The 25,151-nt window shown below is 41.7% G+C and overlaps 2 protein-coding genes across 3 annotated transcripts in view; both read right to left on the reverse strand.

Moving 5' to 3' along the window:
* C1QTNF12 (C1q and TNF related 12) overlaps window positions 1-2,436 on the reverse strand; it is a 41,163-nt gene extending 38,727 nt beyond the window's left edge. For both annotated transcript variants that reach the window (XM_037881420.2, XM_037881419.2), the window contains exon 1: window positions 232-2,436. In XM_037881420.2, coding sequence (XP_037737348.1) covers window positions 232-402 — 171 coding nt within the window. In that variant the 5' untranslated portion in view covers window positions 403-2,436. The remainder of the gene's footprint in view (window positions 1-231) is intronic.
* Window positions 2,437-7,190: 4,754 nt separating this feature from the next.
* Window positions 7,191-19,944, reverse strand: UBE2J2 (ubiquitin conjugating enzyme E2 J2). Its single transcript, XM_037881138.2, has 7 exons — window positions 19,715-19,944; window positions 15,285-15,415; window positions 14,989-15,029; window positions 13,912-14,014; window positions 13,649-13,787; window positions 12,889-12,969; window positions 7,191-10,742 (listed from the first exon to the last, which is right to left on the reverse strand). Exons 2-7 carry the CDS (start codon window positions 15,413-15,415, stop codon window positions 10,458-10,460), a joined length of 780 nt encoding a protein of 259 aa, XP_037737066.1. The 5' UTR covers window positions 19,715-19,944; the 3' UTR covers window positions 7,191-10,457.
* Between the last annotated feature and the right edge of the window lie 5,207 nt (window positions 19,945-25,151).

Consider the following 25,151-nt stretch of genomic DNA (forward strand, 5'->3'; position numbering starts at 1 on the left):
AAATAAAGTAATAAATCATCATCATCATCCCTAGCATTCTGGTCATTTTTGAGGGGGTGCGGGGGGGGGATGAGAAATCATGCCACAGAAATATTCTAAACACCTCTCTCTTGCAAGAGGAAGGGACTTTGTTAAAAAACTGGTTGGATCAATGAAAAAATAATCCAACCACACATTACATCCAGAAACTACTCAGTGCATTGACTACACGTGGGTTACTTTAATACATACCTTGGGATGCCCATGCAGTTCTTCACTGTTGGACAGGGTCGCATTGAAGGGCTCTGTATACTGATTGGGCTCTTTCATCTTCTTTCTCTCTTTCTTTGCTGCCATCACTCTAAAGAGAGAGAGCTGTTGGCACAGTAAAGTTGCCACAAGGAGCCAGATCCAGCCCCTCATTTTGGCTTTTTCTTAGAAGGGGGTGTTGAGTTGAGGCTGAATACTCTCCAGGAGCAAAACGAAATAATAAATACAGATGGCTCTTTTCTTTCTTTCTTTCTTATTGAAGTTACTGCTGTTGAAGATGATCCACTCTGGTAGATGATGTCAAATCAGCACGCGCCAACGCGCTTGTCTCTGGAGAGATCCTCTGTTCAAGTTGGATACCTTGAACCGACATGGATCTATTTGTTTGCAGATTCTGATCCACAGCTGCAGTTTGATCAGGCAAAGGGGGGGAAGAAGGAAGTCAGTCTGCTCAGCCCCGCAGAGCTTTCATAAATGGAAACTGTCGTGGAGATTTCCCCCCAACTCTGCCTTAAAAATTTTACCCCACCCCCACCTCCACCAAGTCTTCAGATCTCAATTAAAATTCACTCAACTATGAAACCTAGAAAGTCAAATGGCTCAGGGCAACTGTAGCTCAGGCCAGAGCTGACAGCACATAAGCCCAGGAGCGGGGTTGTGGGTTTGTTCCTTTTCAATGGGAGATTTCACCTTCTGTCATTTAAACCCGTATGCACCATTCAAAGGGTGCCTCAATGGGGTCCGCCCATCCTCAGCTTAGTTGTGGGACCCCTTCCTTAATGACCAGCCCCCATCGGTTCTCTCTTCTTTCATCAATGCTGGACGACGAAAACCCAAAGCTGCTACAATCGCTCTTCTCCTGGAGAAGCAGAATGTGTCAGAATCCAACCAAGGACTCAGTCCTCTAGGGAGAGAATTGATCTCTCGCATGCATCAAGAGTTAAAATTGGGAGAGGCAAGGAATCCGAGATACCTAGGACTATTAGGAGCAGACAAACTTGTCCCAAGCCAAACCCTGTCTGGCTTTGTCTTTCGTTGGCTTTAATAAGAGGACGAGCAATCCGTTCCAGTGTTGTAAACAGCTGTCAGGATGTGGAGTCTTGTGTCTCCCATCCTAGCTCCTTTCCACCCCATGCAAGATTTCAGGTACCTCTCTCTCTAAGTTTCGATCATCTCTGAGTTCTCTCCGTGCTCCTTTTTCCAGCTGCAAATTGGCAAAGCCCTCCTCAGCCTTTGCTCTATCTCAGCAAATAAGTACTTCTTTCCTGAGTGTTTCCATCAACTTGAAGAGAAAGAAAAAAAGGGGGCGGGATCACATTCTAATGAGCTGTCAAGCCTATTCTCTTCACATTCCTATTAGAGACGCCCTGTAAGTGGACCTGGCCCTTGTGCCAGGGAGATTTAAATCAGCACCCCCCACCACACTCCCCTTCATTATCTCAGAAAAATCGCAAAACTGCCCCTGGGAATGTGGCAGCATTAGAAGTATGTGGCTTGGAATTGAACTCAGCATCACAACAGACACACATCCAGATGTCAGGGCTCCTCTTTTCCTCTCCATTCAACTTCGCTCCATGCAAACGTTTTTCTCCAAACCCCCTCAGATTCACTGTGCCTTTGTCGCCATTCCCCATTGCCTTCCCGAGGAAGATCTCGAAGCACTTGGCGGACGTGTGTGGGCACCTTGTGTTAACCAATGCCATGCGAGCTAGGGAATAACAACCCCCCCCCCCCTTTTTTTTTTTTTTTTTTTTTTTTTTTACAGATAGGGAAACTGAGGGACTGACCAGTGAAGTGGCACAAAGTTGCCCAGCAAGGCAGTGGCAGAGCTAAGAATAAAATTCAAGATGCCCTGACTCCCAGTCCTCTGCTCTATCCACTAGAGTACAAGGCACTTCCATTTTCCTGAGTATGACTCCGTTTCATGACTGAGATTATCCTCCAAGTAATACAACTTAGCACTTGCAGAGCACATTTAAGCACAGATCTTAAAGAGCTTCACAAAGGTGGCCAGGATCCTTACTCACCACTTTGCAGATGGGGAAACTGAGGCATAGAGCATCAAAGCAACATTCTCCTCCCCACCCATCCACAAATCAGACAGTGAGTCAGTGCCAGAGCTGGGAGCACAAACCCAGATCTTTGAAACACAGAGATAGAGCAGCTAAACAGTTAACAACCTATCACCTCCCCCCCCCCAGCTCACATTCCATCAAAACTATGTGGCAGTCTTATTTGTTAATAATATTTAACTTTCTTTGGCGCCTTCTCATACTTAAGCCCCCTTTTCAGGTTAGTTGTAGACAAGCCATGAATTTGTAAAAGTGCACTTGATGACACATTAATAGGACAATCTGTCATATTGCAGCTAAACAGCCCTGACAGATCCACACACCATGGCAAGAAATGACATTCTCGAGGCCGGAGTGGGGCGATTTCTTTTTTAGTCCGTTGGAGCAGGCTGTGCTGGGCTGCACACAGTGTCCCCTTTCTCATCCCTAGCGCCACATGCTGAGGGCACCCTATGCCCATGGGAAATCCGCTAGGGGCTTGGAGAAGGAATCCTACCCTCCCACCCCAAATCATTAGCAGATCCTACTAATCGCCTATGTGCCCTTCTCCACAATAGGCTGACCCACCCCCCCATCCAACCTCTCTTGCTGATGCAGAGACACAAGCAGCCTGCCCCACTCAGTATAAGAGCACCCCAGCAGCTCCAGGGCACGAACCTTGCGCACCCATGCAGACATAGGACAGCGTCCAGGCAAAGCAACACCAGGCCACCCACCCAAACAGAACCGCTTTGCAGCTCGCAGCACCTTCCAGCCAAGGATCTCAAAGCACCTGAAAACACAAAGCCTCATACCCACGAGGTAGGCAGCATTATACCAATGTTACTCTGGGGGAAACTCACACGCAAGAGTGAAGGGAGCCATGCACTGGTACACAGAGTCAGGAATAGAAGCCAGGAGCCCTGGCTCCCAGTCCCCAGCCATTATCTACAGGATTTCTAACAGTGAGGATTTGGAGCAAGCCGCATTAGCTTCTCAAATGTTGGGGAATTTAGAAATAGTGGAGCTAAACATAGCTAGCAAGCAACAAGCTAAGAACGTGCATTGTCAGATGCGTATGTTACTGAATATTAAAGCCACGCAAACTAGTTCAGAGGGAGAATTTTTCCCAGCTTTACCCCCTTTGGAAATTGTACAGTCATGTGCTCTGGTCACCACACCACACCACACCCCCTCCCTGACTCTCATGAATCTTTACCTCTGTGATTCACCTTTACTTCCAAAGTGACTTTATCTTGCCAACAATGACAGGGTGGCAATTTCCAAATCTCAAAAGATATGAAGAAATTTGGAATCCCCCAGGCACTGCTTGCTCCAGATATAGTCAATGGGGCCTAGACCCTAGGCCTGGGTGCTAATGATCCTGTTTTCCATATGCTAATGCACTAGTGGGCCCCATACATACACTTCTGCAGGTGCCAGGTTACACTGATGCTGCATGGACTATACAGATCTAGAGGAGAACAACTTGGATCGGCCCTGAAAGCCGAGGTCTTTGGCTTACCGCTGCCCATATCCCATTGTTTAAACCCAGTCACAATTTGGGTGCTTACACAAACAGCTTCACAGTCCTAGGTCAAAGGGTTATAGAAAGTCTGAAACAAACAGCAGCTTCAAAGAAAGGTCAAGGGTTTGGGTTACTGCAATCACCTTTCATAACATACTTTAGCATGACAGAATACGCCACATTCAATATTTTGGGAAGTCTCCTTCCATGGATCCCTTGTACGCTTCTAACGTAAACACCCTTATATTCTCCACCCATCTGGTTCCAGATCTCATTTAGAAAAACCTAGATGGTGTTACAGTGCCACCCGGTGACTAAGCACCACAATTCAAAAGGCATATCTAAGCCAAGACTCGATCTTATGATATTTGGCATTACTCTCGAGTTTCTCTTTTCATTCTGTGCCCTTAAAACACGATCAGGAATGTGGCATGGGGAAAAGGACTTAGAGAATCTCAGTGAAGGGCTCCATGTTTTTATTTTATTACTAATTTTGAAGACAACAAAATCAGATGAAATGTTTTTAAAGGTTATAGGAGCAATAGGGAAAGGTGCTTTTGTTTGTTCCCAAGTAACTTTAAAAACAAGTGATTGAAATTAAAAAAAATAAAGGGACCATTAGCAAGCAATTAATGAATAGCATAGTCTGATGGCTTTTATTATCTTGCAAGAATGAGAAATTGCCAAATTTTTTCTATTTCAAAGTTACTGTAAGATCAAGAAAAATTCTCAATTATTTTACAGCATACATCCTAAATACATAATTACACAACAGGTCAGAATGGTTCATTATAGAAATGGGACATATGGAGGGGGATATTTAGGGCCCAGTCCAACTCCCACCGAGTCTTTCCATCTTCACTGGACCATTAACCAAACTGGAACAATCCTGTAATATGAGGGGAGGGGGTTAAAAACCCTGTGTAAACATTTACTCATTAAACCAGAATAGCATCAAAAGATCTGTTCCCATCTCCTGGAGTATTACACATTAAAAAAAAATTACCTAAGCAGAGATTTCTCTGATAAATGGGAACAGTTTCAGCATCTGGTGAATGTTATTTTTATGATTTATGGCTTTTTTAAAAATTCTGGGCTTTTGATGGAAGGACACACAACCTACAAACAAGGAATTTAGAGTGAGGCACACTTTTCCTTCCCTACCAATTCCTTTGCTGTTGTTTGGTTCCATAGATGCCAACAGATGAAAGCTATTAGCAGGGATAATTGGAATGTAGAAGATGGACACACTTTTAGCCCCTCTGAAATGCAATGAAGTAGATGGATTTTCCAGTGTGACTGCAGGAAACCATTATGTCTTTCTTAAAATTGAGACTGTCCTTACCAAACAGGAACAGTTCTTGGTATCTGCAACTTCCTTATTCTAACGGTTTTCTTCCTCTCTGCTGCAGGCAGGCAGGTGGAGATCAATTTCTCACATCCTCTACTTCCTCTCTCTGACTTTCTGCAACTGAAACTTGCCATGTTATGTTCTAGTTGTGTGTCACCAATGCCCCCTACTGGCTAGATTCACATCTAAGCATTCATACAGCTGCAGCAAAAGGAAAATTATTCCCCACGTTTGTGGCAAGGAGGGGTAGTTTTGAAGAATGACATGAGGGGTTATCCTCCCACAAGACCCAAAATTCTGGGAGGCTACAGCAAGTGATATAGTTATGAATAAGTATTTCACCTCAGAAGCAGGCCTTATGTTTGGGCCGTGGCTATTGGACTCAATGTCTCGGATGCATCTATTTAATTCACAAGTACTGGCAGGCTCTGGATCCTTTGTTTAGGGCAGCTGAAGTGATGGGTGCTTCTGTCCTTCTAAACAACCAAGTTCGGAAGCACTCCAGTGCTAAGAGCTCTGCACACACATATGCTGTTCTACTCTTTATACAATTCTTTGGACAAAAGTTAGGAATGCAGATATCCTGAAGAGGAAAGAACTAGTTTAAGGAAACTGGGGAACATACAAATGGACCACAGTCTCTTACCGGTGTGAATCCAGATCAAATGTATTGACTTCCATGGATTTTCTCAAGTAACGAATGCAACATATTAGAATTAGCCCATTACAAACTGCTAAATTCTATAGAGTAGAATTAAAAGATGTGTGACACGATGCCATTAACCTGTTTTACCTAGCACATAACTTGAGGATGGAAATAGCCATCTACTATAGATGCAGGAGGGAATACTGGGAACATGAAATATTTTCTGTTTCAGACTGAGACAGTTGTGTTTTCAGAGAGACAAGGCAGGTGAGGTAGCCTCTTTTATTGGACCAACATCTGTGGGCGAGAGACAAGCTTTCAAGTTTTATTTTTAGTCACCTAGGACCACTCTGCTCAGTATCTAAACCTACGCTACCCCTCACTCAACAGAAGGATTGCCTCAGACGGAAGACAAATTAGAACTCATTGTCCTTTTTCTTATTGCACCATTTCATTCATTTCTCAGAGGAAAGACTGATGGGTATGTCTAGCTGGATGCTGTGCTCCAACCACAGAGGTGGCTGCATTGCAGTGGTGAAAGGATATTGATGTATAAAGTTTGCATAGGAATTGAGGCACCTCCAGGCATAAATGAACTAGAGGAACAAGGTATTAGCTGGACTTGGAAAATATATGGTTTATTAGAAGTTTTCATATGGAAGTGTTTGGGCTGACATGAATTGATTAAACATGAATGAAGCACAAAGTTGAAATGCAGTTTTCTCTCCCAAACCCAGCCTCAATAAGATATTTCTTCCTTACCTTTACCAGGCTACACACTGTTGGCATTCAGAGATGCAGATGTGACACTAGTTTGCTCAATCTTACGTTTAATTTGTGGTTATTCCTCTTCAGGGTTTAAACGTGCATCAGCAATATGAGCTGGCATTTCTGCATTTTAAAACCAGATCAGTTACAGTAGAGCATGAAGAACAACAAACATGAGATGCTCCACTAATGTACAGAGGAAAGCAACAATTTGAGATGCCAGCCACACACATTACTTTTGGCAGAGTAATTCACTGAACTAAGGTAGCTGCTAAACATTAATTCCTGTACTTTGTAGAGGATAGTGCACCTGAACAGCCTATGTCAAATAAACCACCACACTGAAGCCAAGCACCTGTCATTTCTAAATTGGTTTATTGAACATCTTTTCTTCCAAAGTCATCATTAAAAATAGTATGCCAGATGTTTTGTCATTATATTTAAGTGGGGATGTTGTCGTCAGCACCTGTTTTCTCAGTAGCAAAAAGTCAGCTGTCTTTGCCTTAGTAATAGTTTTCCTGACCATCCAACATCTCCAGCTCTTTCTCCCAACGTTCCCTTTCCCCCCCCAAAAAAGGTCCCATAGAAAAACATGCATTTTAAACATGAGTAGTTTGGTTTTTATTATGAATGGATAACTTTACAATGCAGTCATTTCTACTCCTCAAAAACATGCTTCAAGTTTGCAGCTGAGGCATCAAGAATAGGTGGTGATGTAACTTCCGTGAACTGAATACTGCGGCAAAATTTAACCACACACAAGTCCAAAACCTGTAATTCTGAAAAATTTAAGAAGGCTACAGTTGAGATGTCTCGTGACCCAAGAGAGGTGCAAATCTTTCCCACCAACTGTGCACTGCAATCCTACAGCACTCTAAAGAAATGCAGCATAGAAGTGAAGGGTCAAGACACCATTTGTTCCAGTATGACGCACAAAAGGACAACTTTCAGTTTTATTATGTCATTAAGATAACATACTGCCTCAGGGCATGATATCAACATTTTTGCATGGCAAAGAATGATTAATTCCATCTACTGACTTTGGTAACAAAATCAAAGTTCGGATACGGCATACCATAGGAAATACTATTTAAGTTCACTAAAACCTACCCAGGAAGGGATAAATATTCTGCTACCAAAGGCAAGGAGCAAGGACATGTACCAAAACATTGGGAGGGTGCAGCAAGTCTGCTCGCGTTTTCACAGGTGGCCCCCCCAATCACTACCAAGTCTTTTCATCCTTCTTCAGGGTGTTCAAGAAAAATCACTAACCGGAGATGAACTCCACTTTTTTAAAAGAATCAAGAATTAAACTTTCAAAAAAAAAAATGCAGCATATTTAGGGTTCTTTAGTAATATCAATTTTGCGTTCCCAATTGAGGCACTTTAAAAAAAAAAGGACTCCACTTTCAAATACCAAGGGCTAACTGCGAGGCCAACTTACTGCCATGCAATAAAAGTGGTGGATTTTTGAACAACATCCTCCTGATGTTATTAATTCTTTCACCTACAGTACATACATTCACACAGGGCATGAATGTACCACAGCCAAGGTCTCCTTGTCTTGATCTTCATTCCTGTGGCCCAAAGAGCCTTCATGAGAGAAAGATACACAATGCTGGGTAGCAGTCTGCTTAAACATCTGCCTATAGGGAACGACAATGGTAGCAAAAGAAGGCATAACGAAAAGCCTGAAACGTATTTCAATGTTATGATGATATAAGAGGCAGCTCAACCTTTGCTACAGATCTGTATACTTTGCAAATCAGTCTTTAAAACCATAATTGCAGAAGAGACAAGACGACATTTCTTTTTCCCACGACTGACAGAACTGAACAGTTTCTAGAAACAAAAGATACAACCGGAGCTTCTCTTTACAAGAGCAGATTAAGCACATACAAGAGGCAAATTAAAGAGCAATTATAAATAAAATTTGATCAAAAACAAAACCAATTTTTGAACAGTTTATAAATACGTTTTAAATCAAGCCCAGCACACGCTCTCCTCCCGCCTCCAAATAAGGTCTGTTTTAAGATGTCTTTTGTCTGGAGCTATTCTGCTAGTTCTGCTAATCCATACCTATTTCAGAGAATTGGTCACAGCACATATTTTCTGATTATCTAAGCTACATGGCTCATGGGTTTAACACTCCTCCCCCGCAATCCAATAATTTCAAAATACCAAACAGAAACGGAAAAAAATCAAACATCAAAAACCTGCCAAAGGAAACAAAACAAACAGCCCAAATAAAACACATTCTTAAATACATGAGGTAACATTTATTGGGCTCTTTAGAACATTTTAACACAATATGAGGCTAGGCGCAGAGCTTTCCATTCTGCCAACTTCTTTTACAGTCTTTGCTAGATCATAACAGGGAATATTTCATTTGCTGGGTGACTAAAAGTCATTGCCAATTATGAAAGGCACAGTAAGACTGCCTTTATGATAAGTCACAGCATTTGGATAAAGTCATAAGGATTTTCCCTTAATTACAATTTTTAATAAAGTCTGAGCTGTAAAAGTAGCATTTCTGTCTGTAAACTACGCAAATAGTTTTACTGCATATCCATGCTACCATAACCTCATTACCGCCCACTGGAATGTAATCATCATCCAGTGGTCATATGCCATGGCTAAGAATTAAATTGAATAGAAGCAGAGGGCTTCCATAATTCAAGCAAAATAAGAAGTCTCTTAGAATAAGGTCTTTTTGTAATGGAGTTTGAAAACAGGGTCAAGTAATTTAAATTGAACTGATTGCAAATAAATGGCTTAAATTTACTGTAATTAGAGCACTTCAGAGGAATCCACTAGTCTTCTGAAAAGCTGGCTCAGTATTCAGTCTCCTTTTTCTTTCCTCATTAGGCCCTAAAGGGGCAATGTCATTTCACTCACCGAAAAACCCAGAATCCAAGGATATTTCTTCTGAAAAAATATACGACATTCTTCATTGTTCTTTGCAGATATTTTAAACAGAACAGTGGCAAACATGTTTTCTTTTTGAGCACAAGTTGTTTCACTTTTAAATCACACTAATTTCCAAAATGGAAAATTGTAATTAAGGAAACAAAACCAAAAAGTTAAAAGAAAAAATTGCTTATGAGCACCATCACTAAATCCATTTTAATTGCTTTTTGCGTGCAAATGGTTTTCAAGGGCTGGCAACTGCACTTCTTGTAGCCAAAGTAAACCTTCTTAAATGTTACTGTGACAATTTAGACAAAACATATTTAACCAACACACATTGTGTTACTTTCCAATTCATCTAATTATTGTTACTGACCACATATGCAATGACATTCATTCTCTATTACAAAGTGAACTAGCTGCTTTCTGTAACATCAGCGTTCACATTAACCAGGCCTTTTGGAAGTAAAGTCGGTGAGGAAACTTGCACTTTACTCATTCCAAACTTGTACCATTTGACTCTTCGCAAATGAAATTCTCAGCTGAAAACGTACGCTGAACATATGATATGCATCTTCAAGTGTCATATTTTAAAAATTGTTCAATCTGGTAAAAAGCCTCATTTACTTAAAAGATTTTTAATTTCAGAAAACAAGGGGGTAAGTGCTATAAAAATCAAAGCATTCAAAATGCCAGTTTCACATCAATAATGCTTTGACTTGCTAGTGAACCACTTAAAACTGTAGTGAGGACAAAGGAACTGTGAGCAGAACACCTTTTTCTTCCCTAACAAATCACACCTGCTTCATTTTCCAAACTAAACCCATGAGCCAACCAATATATTACCTGCATCATGGTAGCACAAATATTTATCCCAGTGTCAGAGTCTGATGCCCAGAGTCCCACTCATTCTGCAACTACCACTAATTTGGTCTTGGACTTCTGTTATGTTCCTCATTCTTGCGCTATGCTTCTCAGTACATACTTGACTGTGTAGGCAAAGGCTGCAAAACCAACTATAACAAACAAGTTCGCCAAAGCTCCTCCTAAGAGTCCATGGTTACGATTGGCCTGCTGAAGACCTGGGTGATTGGCAGCTGCCAGTGGTACATGCCCATTAAGAAGCGGTATTCCATTTTGACCATGGTGTGCTTCCCCATCTGGGACAACATCCGGTAACGGGAGGGGTGGAGGTCTGTTATTGAGCTCTTCTTGTGCTTTCTGTTTTTGTTTGATCTCCTGGAGGAAAAAAATGAGAGGAATCATTGGAAGTGAAGTGGATTAAGCTTTCTGCCAAGTCACCTTGTGTCTTATTAAAAAGTCTATCCATCCAAAGAAGCGAAACTGATGCAGAAGATATTCCTTCTTAATGTATATCCAGGTGCAGCTCCACAGAGACAGCTTCTTGCTCATTTGTTATCCATAATGAAGTTATAAAAGTTAAGAGATGGAAGGTCATGTAGTCGTACAGGTCCCATCTAGTATTGAATTGTTCCATATACTATATTTTCCAATGCTCTGTATCACTCTAAATGTCCTAAACAATGGGGATTGCGCAATTTCTCGAGGTAACTATTTCACAGAGTAATGAACTTCACTATTAGCAACCTTTCCATAATATTCACCCTACATGTTTTTCTCTTAATATAACCCGTTTATTTATATCCATTTGAATAGACCTAAAAAAATTCTTCATACTCTTTGGAGGTTTACACCTTCAAATATTTGCAGACAATAACTACGAGATCTTTGCGTGGTCGTCATGTAGCCAAACTATGTTTAGTTTTGAAATGTTCACTTTTAAAATTTTAAACCAGGTGTAGAAAACGTATAATTTGAATTTTTTCTGAGAATTGGGACACATTTTTTCAGAAAAAGTCTTTTAAGACCCCCTCTGTATTCACCACCATGAAGACCCTTGTGTGGGAAAATGTAATTCAAGTACTTTTAAAGAGTTATGAATAACCCAACAATTCTCAAACTGAAACGGAAGAAATAGGAATCCTTAGAGCACCGTCTCATGGTTAGGGCCCCAAGTAAATCTCCTGGCCCGGGAGGCTAGCCCCTGCCCCCCGGAGATACGCTGCCGCGCAAGCAGGGCTGTGGGCAGTGGGGCTGTGCGCTCACGCAGGGCGGCATGTCTGGCTCTGGCCGGGCAGCGCAGCTGCCAGACATACTGCTCTGAGCGGCATGGTAAGGGGGCCGGGGGGTTGGATAAGGGGCAGGGGGTCCTGAGGGGCAGTCAGGGAGCAGGTGGCAGTTGGATGGGGTGGAGGTTCGGGGGGGCGGGGGGGACGGCGGTCAGGGGACAGGGAACCAATGGGGTTTGGATAAGCGTGGGAGTCCTGGGGGGCCTGCCAGGGGGCAGGGGTGTGGACAGGGAGCGGGGCAGTCAGGGGGGTTAGATAGGTGGATAGTTCTGAGGGGGGCAGTCAGGGGGCAGGAAATGGGAGGGGGTAGATAGGGGTGGGAGGGGGCAGGCTGTTTGGGGAGGCACAGCCTTCCCTACCCGGCCCTCCATACAGTTTTGCACCCCAATGCGGCCCTCAGACCAAAACGTTTGCCCACCCCTGGTATAGATACTCATGTTCTGACAACAATATCATTACCACAATAGGGTAGCAAACTGCACATCAATCATTTTGGGACTATCAGGAAGAGAGCATTGTGAAGGACAGAGGATTTCACGTTCTCTGGTAACTGCACTAGCTAATTATAGGGAAAGCAGATTCCAATGATTCAGTCCAAGACTAATTCTGAGGGGAGGAGGAAGTGGAGATGAGACCCCAGAGCTCAGAAGGCCCCAAGGGAAAAAATGGCAACAAACTGCACTATGGAATGCACACAGATGTGTAACAGAGAATGTAGGTAATCAAACTCTGAAGTTTAGATCTATTTAATGCATTGTGTTTCAAAAGCCCTGATGGGAGGTCTGGACCTACTGACTGATTACTCTGCCCAGAAATTCCCTTTGTGCCTGTGAATACTGCTAACAGCATTAGCCAGGCTCACCTTGTGCTTCCCCATGCTTGCATCCAAATTATGGCTGCCTCCTCTGTATGAGTCCAATGGGAGGAAGTGCTTTCTGTAGATTCTCTCCCTTCTCTAGCACATCTACATTGGACAGCTAGAATCTGTCCCTAAATGTATAACTTTTGATTCTCCAAGCAACAGATCTTGGTATCTAAATTCAGAATTTTCTAGCTAGAAAACCATGTTTCTAATTTTTGTACACTGAAAAATCAGGATGCTTTAGAGGGGTCTCAAATTGGACACCTAAAAGTGACTAGTCTCTTGAAAATCTTGGCCAGTTAATTCACATAATCTGCATATTTACACAGCAATAAAACGTGAAAACCAGAAATAATCAACTGAACTTTTTTACCTCCACCACTTCAGGGAACAGCTCACAGAAGACTTTATCTTTTAAATTAAATGCTAAGCTTTGTGCAGCAAGCTGTCTTTTCTATGAAGGAAACAAGAAAGTAACATCAGTTTGAAATATACATTAAGCCTTAACACATCTGGAGGATATTTCACATAAGAAGAATGCTAAAAAGGTGCTAACCTACTACTTTATAATATTTGTAGCTACTTCACCTGTGTGAATATAGACGCTTTGGTAATGACTTTCTATAAACCCTACTCTTCAAAAGTTCTTAACTGCATTTTATTTTAATGCTTTTCCATTCCGTGTCTGCCCAATGGCGATTGGGGGAGGGGAGAAATAGTCCAATAAAGTAGCTACATTTTATGGAGAACCTTCACTTCAAATCAAAAGGTCTTGTCCAGAAGGGTGCATGAGAAGAAAAGGTTACAAAATCCCTCCCTTGGATTTGAAAGACTGACCTATTCAGCATAAAATATTCAACATAAAAAATTAGCTTTGTAGTCAGAAGCTGTGGCACTTAACAGTTACATTTCCCACCTGTGATCCAAACCCTTGACTTATGCTCCTTTAAACACCCTCATCTTCTCCTCTGCCCTATGACCAAACTAAAAGGCAGAGCCACGTTTAGAACCTGTGACTGCTGGATTCCAGTCTCATGCCTAACCACTGGGATGTGCTTAACGTACCCTGACCTGAACAAAAAAATAAATTATTAAATTAAAATTAAAAAGATATGATATTATTAGGAGCTTACTGTGAATTCTGAGGTTTCTATGCTGCCCAGTGTGGGGCCCTTTTCCACCATAAAACTAAGGAGGCCTGTCAAGATTGTTGAGACTGACCAAGCTGGATTCCATGTATCAGGGTGGAAATCAGTGATTGAAAGACACAACCTTCAAAAAACAAAACAAGCAGTGCACTTTATTCCTTGCCATTAGTAAAAATGGAAAATAATGTTACATGTGATACAAGTTTCAAAACAGGTGTTAATTACAAGTATTAGAAGAAAATCCTTACCTTGTATTGCATTTAAATCTTCCATTAGGAGTTATCATATAAATACTAGGAGGTTTAAAAGGAAATTCTCTGGGGAAAATTAGTTTCCCATGATAATAGCCACCTGTATTGTATAAAAAAAGGAAAGATTTGTTCTGTACTAAGGAAATGCTTTCCTCAAATACTTACAATGTTGCAGCAAATAAGATTTAAAGGAACGTTTACTATATACACACTCCAAAATTTAAGAACTAATCAACTTAGGCCCTTCACGGATACAAATGATCGTCAGTACCTTTGGGAAAGACCCATTTTGGAGGTACTATTATTTTGTCATCTGCATAAGGCAAGCAATGTTTTCCAACTGTCAAGTCTTTATTTCATCTACATAGGTTTCTCCCTAAATGTATTTAAACACCACATCTGCACAAATGGAAGGGTCTTGCACGCTATCATCATGCTGGACATTTTAAGTCCACTGAAAAATCCAATTTCAGAAGCAGATCCTTTGGGTGAGGCCGGAATATACAGTGAATTATTATACTTAGGCAAATTAATTAGATATGATAATCAGCCTCTCCAGGGATGACATTTACAAAAAGGGAGTATGCCTCAACTCTAATAAGAGCAGAGTATGTGATAAGCCAGAAATAAGTTTTATTAGTGCTTTCAGTTTTTCTTTTTAAAGTACAAACTGACAATACTTGATATTTTTAACATTGTTCATCTTGGCTACCAACCAACTGGGCTCCCTCTGCTTTCCAGGAGATCTGTGGCAATCACTAAAAATCAGACTTCTTTAAACAAAGAACTAAGGCTGCCACACAAAAAAAGATCAGAGAGAACTGTGCTAAGACTCTGATGAACACTAAGGGATTTGCTAGAATTACATTCGAGGACAATGCTAACACTATCTCATTTCAAGAGGCTATTACACAAGTCAAAGGCAAGTATTACAGTTTTATGATTGAAGTAAATCGTTATGCTCATACACTGAAAACCACTTCTGTTACATACGACCCATTCATACAATTATGAACTACTACTACTCAAATATAGATAGCAATATACATGGTTTTGCAACAAGCTAATGTTTACCTTCATACGGAGTCATTTCAGGGCCTCGTACAACATAGTGCCTAAAGGAACAAAGGAATTTTGTATTAGAGGGGGGAAACTTAACACCTTATGCGCATCAAATTTCCAAAGGGAACACAAATTATAAATGGGTTTATCACCTCAGCTCAACAGCTTCATATTTGTCTCCCTTTACTACCCCTCACACCAAAAAAAAGATTCCAATACAAAAATGAAGGTGTATATGAAGCTCAGACTTGACAATCCAGATGGTCTGGATCTCTATGCTTGTAAGAGCAATTCATTCGGATTCTTACCATTCAAGGATATTGGATGGGAGGGGTTCAGCACAGATATAAGGCACTGGATCTTTTTTAATTCGAAGGTAGTCCTGCTTAAGTCTCTGCGTTGCTGTTGTTGGTGCTCTCTTATTACTGTTGTTGCTCATCTAGTTTTTAAAAAAATTATAAATAGACATGAGCTCAGTATAATCTTACCAGTAACATGGTTAATGAAAGAATCCCCCTCAAATAAACGGCGGTCACAACTTGTTCTTGCTGTCTCACCAACAAGACAGACTGCAGTCAACAAACTAAATTCCTGTCAACTAGCATTAGACCAGGGGTAGGCAACCAATGGCACGCGGGCCAAAGGCGGCACACAAGCGGATTTTCAGTGGCACTCATGCTGCCCGGGTCCTGGCCACCGGTCCGGGGGGGCTCTGCATTTTAATTTAATTTTAAATGAAGCTTCTTAAACATTTTTAAAACCTTATTTACTTTACATACAACAACAGTTTAGTTATATATTAAAGACTTACAGAAAGAGACCTTCTAAAAACGTTAAAATGTATTACTGTCATGCGAAACCTTAGAGTGAATAAATGAAGACTTGGCACACCACTTCTGAAAGCTTGCCGACCCCTGCGCTAGACTTTCTGATCCTGAGGACTCAATGCAGTTAGTTCTGTTTAAACAGATTAATGGATACAAAGGCTGGTTTGAACAATGTAACATCGTGCTTTGGCATTTCTGGTACATCAAATACAACCGAACAGCTAGTCTGACCCTGATTTTATTTGATTATCTCCAGTACCAAGAAATAATTTGCTTTGTATGTTTATTTTTTCAAAGAGGTGGGCAAACACTCCTCTTAATGTTTCTGAATTCTGAGCCAAGGACTACTTTGCACAAACTAATTTTATTTTTTATTTATATTCTAGGAGCACCAAAAGGCTCCAACCCCATTGTGTTAGGCACGACACAAATATAGAATACAAAAAGCACCTAACTCAAAGACAAGACAGACAACTTGTCGAAAGCACAATACATTTTCTTCCCAGTTTTCCCTTTGCATAACAACCCTTCCCCCCCTCCGCCCCAATCCTCCTCATCTCCAGCCGCCAGTCAACCTGCCTCACAGTCCCTCATGTCCTTCTTGCATCCTCGAAGTAGGAAAACACTCACCCTAAACCTACTTCAAACCACCTTCCTTTCTGAATAGCTAATTCTCCAGTGATTTTCCACTTTTCAGACCTAAAAGCTTTTTAAAAGAAGTTCCACTCAAACCTCTACGTATGGTGGATTCTTAAATATCAACATCACCACACTGTATGCACAGATGGCAAATTTAGAACATCCTGTTAGCCAGCCAGTTTCCAGAGATAATGCATTCATGGCTGAGAGGTTTCTCTAAACATTAAAATCAAGCAGAGAAGACTGTTACCCGAGAGTAGCAGTTACTGTTAAGACAAACAAAAATACACTACATGAATGGCTCTGCATTATGCAAGACACCTTGAAAAATCAATCTGGTTTTGTGCCACAGCACAAACTGAACAGATTGTGATGGCTGATACTCTTGACATGCTAAGCACAAGATCTGCACAGCAGGGCCACTAGAAAGATTACTAAGGGATACTGTGCACATGAATTTTAACACATTTTTTATACACTCAAACTCTTGCATACCTTTTTGTACTTTGATTTTTAAAATAATGTCCCCAATGGAGAGAAGAGGCAGTCATGTATTTGTAATTTGTTATCCTATAAGTTTAATAAAAACTAATTAGTGTGACAATGTATTAACATAGACCTATTTTCTCTCCACAATCAATGTTATCTAAAAATTAGAAATGGAAAAACAAAACATACATTTTTACTAAACACAGTTTGTGTAAAGTTGAACCTCCAGCCATCTGGAGCAGGGTTTTTAGCAGCTAAGTTCCTCAAGAGTTGAATTAATTTCTTGATTCAATATGTGTTTAAAGCAAAATTAATTTTTATCTGTGCTGCTTTTGACTCTAAAAAACTTTGAGAAACCCATTACAAAGCATACTTACTTTTGGGTGAAAGATGCTAAAATAAGAATTATGTTGTCTGCTTTAAGACCCATTAAATCAACAGAAAAGGAGTTTTGAAACCAAACTATGTGCCCTCAGACGCATATGCAGCTCCTACTGAAATCAAACACGTCAGTAACAAAGTGAAGTGTCATGTCTCTCCTGGGAAGAAGGGAAGCAACACCCCTTCTCAACTAACATCTCTAGAATATACACCAATTAAAAGACTGCCATTCAACTTTTTTCACACAATAAATCACAAAATCAAGCAAGTCACTTGGCCTTATTCTTGGAAGTTTGACAACTTTTACAAAGGTATGAGACACTGCTCATTTAATGCTGTGGTAGGCACTGAAGTAAATAAAATCCCATAGACAATTTTCAGATTTTATTAGGACCATACTATTACATGGTGTCCCTTGAAATCTGACTAGTGTACAAATGGATGTGTTCTCCCAAAAGACCAGTTTTGTGTGCCTTAGGATGAAATAAAAGAAATACAGAGAAAATAACTGTGGGGTATGGTAGGTTTTGTTTGTTTGTTTCTTTTTAAAAAAGGAGAGTAAAGTTATACTACAGGTTGGACATGAAGCCCCAATTTTGGGAACTGAAATAACAAGCAGAGAAATTTACAGCTGACTGATGCTAAGGATGAACAAATCAGTACTCAAGGATATATCACTGGTAGGCTGCCTTCCAAGGGTGGTTGACAAAGCTTGCTAAACTTTCTGTTCTACCTAAAACAATGTTATTTCTGGTAAGGATGTGGGCTACCACAGTTAGTTTTTACTAAGCTGCAATACCCTCTAAATGGATTTCTTTATCTGTGAATGCCAATTACAGCATTGCCCAGGGAGAAATACTGGTCAAATTAGTAAACTTCTGTTTTGGGGTTATACCTCATGTATGAAATGAGCAGTCAGATCCCAGCTTTAAACAGAAAATTTTTCCTCCAGGTCTGAAGACATCTAATATGGATATTAATTATGTATTTTATTAATCGACAACAAGTGGTAACACCCTATTTTTGACAGGAGCTAAGGGGAGGTAAATGAAGTTCTGGGGGGAAGAAATTAAAGATGAAGAAATTAACATCTCAGACTTTAATTCAAAAATTTATTCAACATAGGTGGAAAAAAGCACCAAAGCCTCTGTTTGATCCATATTTGCTAAAAAACTGACCTTCACACCAGATTTTTGTTTTGTCTTTATTCCTGCAACTTCCTCTCTGTAAACCAAATGAGATTTCTGATCCTGCAAACTGCTCCACCTGGGCAGACCTCTGAAGCCCCAGTGTAGGTCAATGGGGGTTCACCCACACAGAGAAACTTGCATGAAGCTGGCCCAGTGAGGTATTTCATTTGTTATAATTGTACTGTGTCTGGCAGTCGCAAGTCTTTGAGAATGGTGTGCCTTACTACTTATCGGTTGCATGAAAAATACAAAAAAATATATTGTAGCACCAAATATATTTGTATACAGTATTGTTGGCTTCCCTCACAAATAGAGACATTTATAGTTCCCCTATATTAAAAGGAAAACATTTACAAAACTGAAAAGAAACATATCTGGGATGTTTTAAAACACATTCAATGACAACACCTTTTGTTTGGAATCAGACTTCCCTTTGTAGCATTTCTACATACCTTACATAGATATTTGTGTGTCTAAGCGCCAAAAGCGGGACCCAATCCTGAAAACCCTTACTCACTTGGCTATGGGTCTGCAGGGTCTTACCTGATGAATGCAGGTAACCAAGGAGAGAGTGATGAATGCTAGCCAACAGGTCTTCAAAAGACCTTTGTTAACAAATACACTATTTAAAAAAATAATAATGTCTAACCTGACAGTTTTCCTTGACAAAAGAGCTTCCACCCCAGCCCCGTAAGAAACTCCCTGTGATAATAAACTGCTCCCCCACAAAGATTAAACAGCCAGGAGGAAATGTTCACCGGCAGGTGAGGAAACGACACCACCAGGCCAGGGGGAAGTAAAGGAACGCATCCCGGTGAGGAGCATCCGCGCTGCGGCGGGCTTGACCCCCTCCCCTTCTCCTAGCCAGAGACCGAGGGGGCCTCACCGCCCGCCCGTTCACAGGGACCGGCTCCCCGATTTCCCGCCAGGACCCAGCAGAGTCTGGGGGCCGCAGCCCCGCACCCCCCAGCGGCAGCCAGAGAAGGCCCCTCAAGCCCAGACACCCCCAGGGAGAGGCCCCGGGAGAACAGGCCCCCCCCCAGCGGGCTCTGCGGGGAAGGGCGCAGCTCGTCGGTGCCGGTACCTGCCCCGCCGGCCCCTGCGCCTCCCCCACCCCGCGGGGCTCCGTGCCCCCCCGGCCGGCCCCACACTCCCGCCGAGCGCCGGGGCAGCTCCCCGACCCGCCCTAGGCCCGGCCTGGACCCCGCGTACCTCTCGCTGCTCAGGCGGGAGCCTCGGCCGCTCCGTCCCTCGGGGAAGCTCCGGCCGGCCGCAGACGGCGGGGAGGGGGGACAAGGAGCGTCAGGCGGGACAGAGCAAGCGCCGGGATCCGGGTCCGTCCGCTGCCCCCCTCCGCCGCCGCGGCTATCCAAGATGGCCGCCAGAGGGAGGCGGAGCCGGGCCAGAGCCGGCTTCCCCTTCCGGGAGGCGGGACCGAGCGCGCCTCTTGCTCCTTCCAGGGGAGACAGAGCCTCCCTACTTCCGCCACCCACTCGACTTCCGCTTCCGGTCCCTAGCGGGCTTCCGCTTCCGCTGGAACGGAGACGCTCCTTGCGGCGGGGGACAGTGGGGCGGGCTCGGCTCCATGGCGCGGGGAGCCCGGCCCGGCCCGGCCCGGCCCATCAGCTCTGGGCTTCCTCCGCCTCACGACACCGGGATCTGCCGCGGAGCAACGTTCCCGGTTCCCAGCCCCAGCCAGGCCCGCGCAGCAGGGGTGTCACTGGCAACTACCCAGTGGCGGCGGGGGGTTGGGGGGGAATCTCTCGGTTTTTTTGCCTTCGGGTTTCTGAGCCTGCAGGGCCCCCGTCTGTCATCTGCCAGCGCGAAAAACTAGGATTTTAGCCTTTTTTATTATTATTATTAAAAAAGGGTGCTTATCCCACTTAACGTGACTCCAGGAGCTGGGGCTTTAAGGAAAGCTCCAGACGCGGCAAGACTTGCAAGAAAATCAGAATCCTGGCAGTGCCGCCATTTTTTTGCCGGATCCTGTTGCGTGATGATGTCATCGTCACGTGCGGCATCATTTGTGCTGTGGCCCGGTGGTGTTGCATTGGGCTGGCCTTGGTACCCTAGCGTTACCAGATGCCATTGCCTCCGTGTGCATTACATACATTACATAATATTGCTCCGTGGCACGATGCGGCTGTGGCAGACCAGTGTAATTTCATGTTCAGGGGCTGCGATATCTACCCATCTGTGGTGCTGTTGTACTACGATGTATTTGTATAGCTACATTTGCACATGGTCTGTACGAAACTTGATGCAAGATGAAGTATTTTACCGATCTGGGTATAGAGCAAAAGCAGTGACAATACTTGAGCAAATAGGTGACATCAATGGGGCAAAATGTAATACAAACCAAAAAGACTTCAAACGTGTGAAACGAGTTAATGATAAAACAATAGTTTTAAGAAAATTATGCCTGTATTTTAAGGACATAATTAACACAATCACCATTTACACACTTAGTACCTTCACAAAACGAATATAAATTTCCTAAATACAGTATCTGATTTTGCTCAGTTGGATCACCTCATGAGAGATGCTTCTCATGTGAAATACTCCTTCTGTTGAAATCAATATCAAAACTTCCACTGACTTCAATAGGGCCAGTATTCCACCCGTCATTTCTGCCAAGACAAGGACAGATATACATTCTTACTCTAGTTTTTTTTCCATAGAGTAAAACGAATAAGCCTAACCATGGAAATGAACCAAAAACAACTTTCCCTAGGTATGCTGTATTTTGTCAGGTAGCAATATGACAAAGAGACACCTCCAATGCCAGTGCACCTGAACCTTGCTAGGAGCAAATATTTAATGTCACAAAGAGATCCAATATGCCTACAATCATAAAATAATAGCTTTCTTAAGGAAAAACAAATGCTTAAACTTAACCAAAGGTTTAAATGTAATAGAAACCTTAAATCTACTTAACTTTAATGAGCAGTTACATTTTTTAAACATTCTTTTTATTAAGATTTTAAATATGTAAGCAGCAGCACTCCACTGTTGGAGCCTGAGATTTAAAAAAAAGCAAAGAAAGTTTGTGTCCTGTAGTGAAAATAAACAGTCTTCTTGCTCTTCAGAATAAAGTGCCTTATCTCACAACACATAACTAAGAAAAGGAGCTAAGTAACACAGTTAAAGCCACAGAATCCATTGTTAGGTAAATTCTTCAGGAGACATAAGGAATAAAATATAGTATTGTCCCACCCTCTAGAAGCCATAAAACAGAAAAACCTGGAAAGAATGGCATATGTTTGCTATCTTTTGTATTTCTCATAGTAAATACAGTTCCAATTGAAGTGCAAAACCAGAGTTACATGAATACAATTGCATATTTCTGGATCCAAGAAGTACAGTTCTGCAGCTTTTTGTGTTCAGGAGAGTGAAGTGAAAAATGGAGAATAATTTATTCTTATCCCAAGCTGAGCAACTACTTAATTTGAGAGTTTTTTGGTAGTTCGTTTCAGCTCTTCAGGCTAGCTATTTTTCCATTTTACCGTACACTTATTAACTTCTTGTCAAGTATCAGGAGGTAGCCGTGTTAGTCTGTATCCACAAAAACAGCAAGGAGTCTGGTGGCACCTTAAAGACTAACAGATTTATTAGGGCATAAGCTTTCATGGGTAAAACACCACTTCACCCATGGTGGTGTTTTACCCACAAAAGCTTATGCCCTAATAAATCTGTTAGTCTTTAAGGTGCCACCAAACTCCTTGTTGTTTTTATTAACTTCTTGCATCTTTACCTTTCCTTTCATCTTCCTGAGATAAGAGCAGCATGAATGATAGTTCTTTGTTACTAAACACGTGAGATTTACCAAGCCTTGAGGTATTTCAGCTCAGTATATATTACATGACATGTTTTGAATGTGTATATTTATTTCACGACTCAGTTCAATAGTCATCATTTATCCTTTTCATGTGACAGAATTACTCATTCTGTATTTTTAAAATAGTATATCTGTTGTGGGCCACTGTCCTTCTACCTGTTTTGAAAGCTTGAGGGTGAGGCTGGGTATCATGCTATATGTACTTGGTAGATATCCTTTTACGAACCAGTCGGAGAACACTTCAATCTCTTGGGTCACTCGATTACAGTCCTAAAAGTCGCAATATTACAACAAAAAAACTTCAAAAACAGACTCCAATGAGAGACTGCTGAATTGGAATTAATTTGCAAACTGGACACCATTTAATTAGACATGAATAAAGACTGGGAGCGGATGGGTCGTTACACAAAGTAAAACTATTTCCCCATGTTTATTTTTCCCCCCTACTGTTCCTCACACATTCTTGTCAACTTCAGGAAATGGCCCATCTTCATTATCACTACAAAAGGTTTTTTTTTTCTCCTGCTGGTGACTAGCTCACCTTAACTGATCACTCTCATTATAGTGTGTACGGTAACTCCCATTGTTTCATGTTCTCTGTGTATATAAAATCTTCCTACTGTATTTTCCACTGAATGCATCCGATGAAGTGAGCTGTAGCTCACGAAAGCTTATGCTCAAATAAATTTGTTCGTCTCTAAAGGTGCCACAAATACTCCTGTTCTTTTTGCGGATACAGATTAACACTGCTGCTACTCTGAAACCTATCTTAGAGATGTCATTCAGCTTTGTGTTTTGGAAAACAGATGTGGAAATGCTACTAATCTGCCTTATCGCCTAGATGTCCAGCACTGATTCATGTAATACTCACTTTTCAAGTGTTCTACAGAAGTTGACTCGGAGATAGCTATTGTTTCATGTTAAGCATCCTTTTAGCATCTCACTTATTGTTTGGTAGATTTTATATTCGTTGGAAGTAGGTATGGAAATGCTGCTAATGTGCCTGAGGGCTCTGCAGCACTAATCTGTCTCCTTTTTCCATACACAGCTCGGCTCTGGGTTCTTTATTTTGCATTTTGCATGGTGCATGTCAGCGACGTATCTGGGCACACCCCAAATGGCTTAGATTGCCCTAAATCGACTACTTACAGATAGGAAGCTGATACTGTCGCTCAGCACCACAACCTTAAAAGAACAGAGACAAGGGAGACATTGACGATAGGTGAAACTGATCTGTCATAAATGGTAAAGCCTGAACATAGAGATGATTCTTAGTGTTTTCTGAGCATTGCTACATTTAGGGTTAGCTCAGTTTTTGGCAGCAAAGAATTTCAGAGAGAAGAGTTGCCTGAGACTTGTCACAGAGAACTCCCTGGCTCTAGCTGTTTGTAGCCTCACCCTTGACACAATGAGCATCTTTATGCAATTCTCTGTTCCAAAGACCTTGATTAACAGATCATGTTCATCCAAAATTTGGTCATTTATATCTTACTAATCCTGAAATCATATAGTATATCTCACTCTGAGTAAGATAGTATTTAACTGGCATAACTGTCCTTGTCTAATTTGGTCCCTTACACACATGCCGCTGTCGTCTGACACCTCTGCTTCCTAACCTATTCCACCTTATCTGACATTGCAGCTGATGATCATATCCCTCCTCATCTTAACAACATATGACTACTAAGTATTATTTGTATTACAGTAGCATCCTAAATGAGCGTGGTATGGTACAGACATATATGAAGACAGAGCCCCTGCTTCAAATTGCTAACAGTCTATAGAAACAAAAACATGAAGAGTTGGGGGGACAGGGAAACAACATAGAAGCTGAGTGGTCAGGGTAAAGATAGGCAAATGTCATGTTAGCTGAATGGTCACATAAGCTTGCTATCAAGTGCTTTTGCTGATTTTCTTTCAGAGAAAGGATTGAATCCTCAATGTCACCTACGTATGATACTTAATGATAGAACGATCTTCTAATAGTTGTCTTGGCCTATCATTCCTTAACCAGCACTAAATCTAACCACGCTATCATCTGATCTAGTCAATGTAGTGCCCAATTACATTCTCAAGAGGAGACAAATGAGGCCTAGGGATTTTTTGGTTTGGGTTGGGTTTTTTTTTTGCTTTTATTGCTCATCTCTGGAGCCTTGAGTTCCAGTCCTGGTTGCGGTCTTTTAGGTAGAGTGAATCTGAGAGTCTCATCCTATCTCTGATGTCACAATTTGTTAATACACAAAATCACTACACATTTAGAAGCAGCTACTCAAGAAAGGCCCCAAAATAAACTATTAATGGGGTGGGATCATTGAGAGGTTGGGATTGAATTGACAAGAACTGGCTGGACTGAAGTAATGGGTTGATGCAGTTCAGGTTTTGAGGTGTGTGAGAAGAGAAGTAAATGCCAAAACATCTGCCTACACTGTCTGGCTCACTTGCATAAGCACCAAACCTACACAAGCCTGTGGAAATAAAGACATAAAAGGTAACTTTCAAGTACTTTTGCTCATGTTCTGAGAGAGCATTAACAATTCACTGTCGCCTACGTACTGACTTACATCTCAGAGATCTAATGAGCAAACTTTTGCTAGCTGTTTTCACATGCTGTTCTTTCAAGGCACTTGAGAGTTGCTACTCAAAACAGATAATGGTTTTGAAAGTGAAATCAAGGGACTCAATTTCCAACTGGATTTTTTTTAAGTGTTTGCCTCCTAATTTGCATATTCTATTGTATCTGTAGCTAGCACAGTCTTCAGCTCATAGCCACAATGGTGTATTCATTTTTGGTGATTGTTAATATGTGGCCTA

The sequence above is a fragment of the Chelonia mydas genome, chromosome 18, assembly GCF_015237465.2.
Source record: "Chelonia mydas isolate rCheMyd1 chromosome 18, rCheMyd1.pri.v2, whole genome shotgun sequence".
Lineage (NCBI taxonomy): Eukaryota > Metazoa > Chordata > Testudines > Cheloniidae > Chelonia > Chelonia mydas.

What these genes read in the sequence shown, in the direction of transcription:
- UBE2J2 (XM_037881138.2), bottom strand. Translation starts at nt 15,415, where the DNA reads ATGAGCAACAACAGTAATAAGAGAGCACCAACAACAGCAACGCAGAGA. An exon ending in CCATCCAATATCCTTGAATG is followed by an intron (nt 15,030 to 15,284) that starts GTAAGAATCCGA and finishes TTGTTCCTTTAG; the next exon opens with GCACTATGTTGTACGAGGCC. An exon ending in TGTTCCCTGAAGTGGTGGAG is followed by an intron (nt 10,743 to 12,888) that starts GTAAAAAAGTTC and finishes TTTTTCCTCCAG; the next exon opens with GAGATCAAACAAAAACAGAA.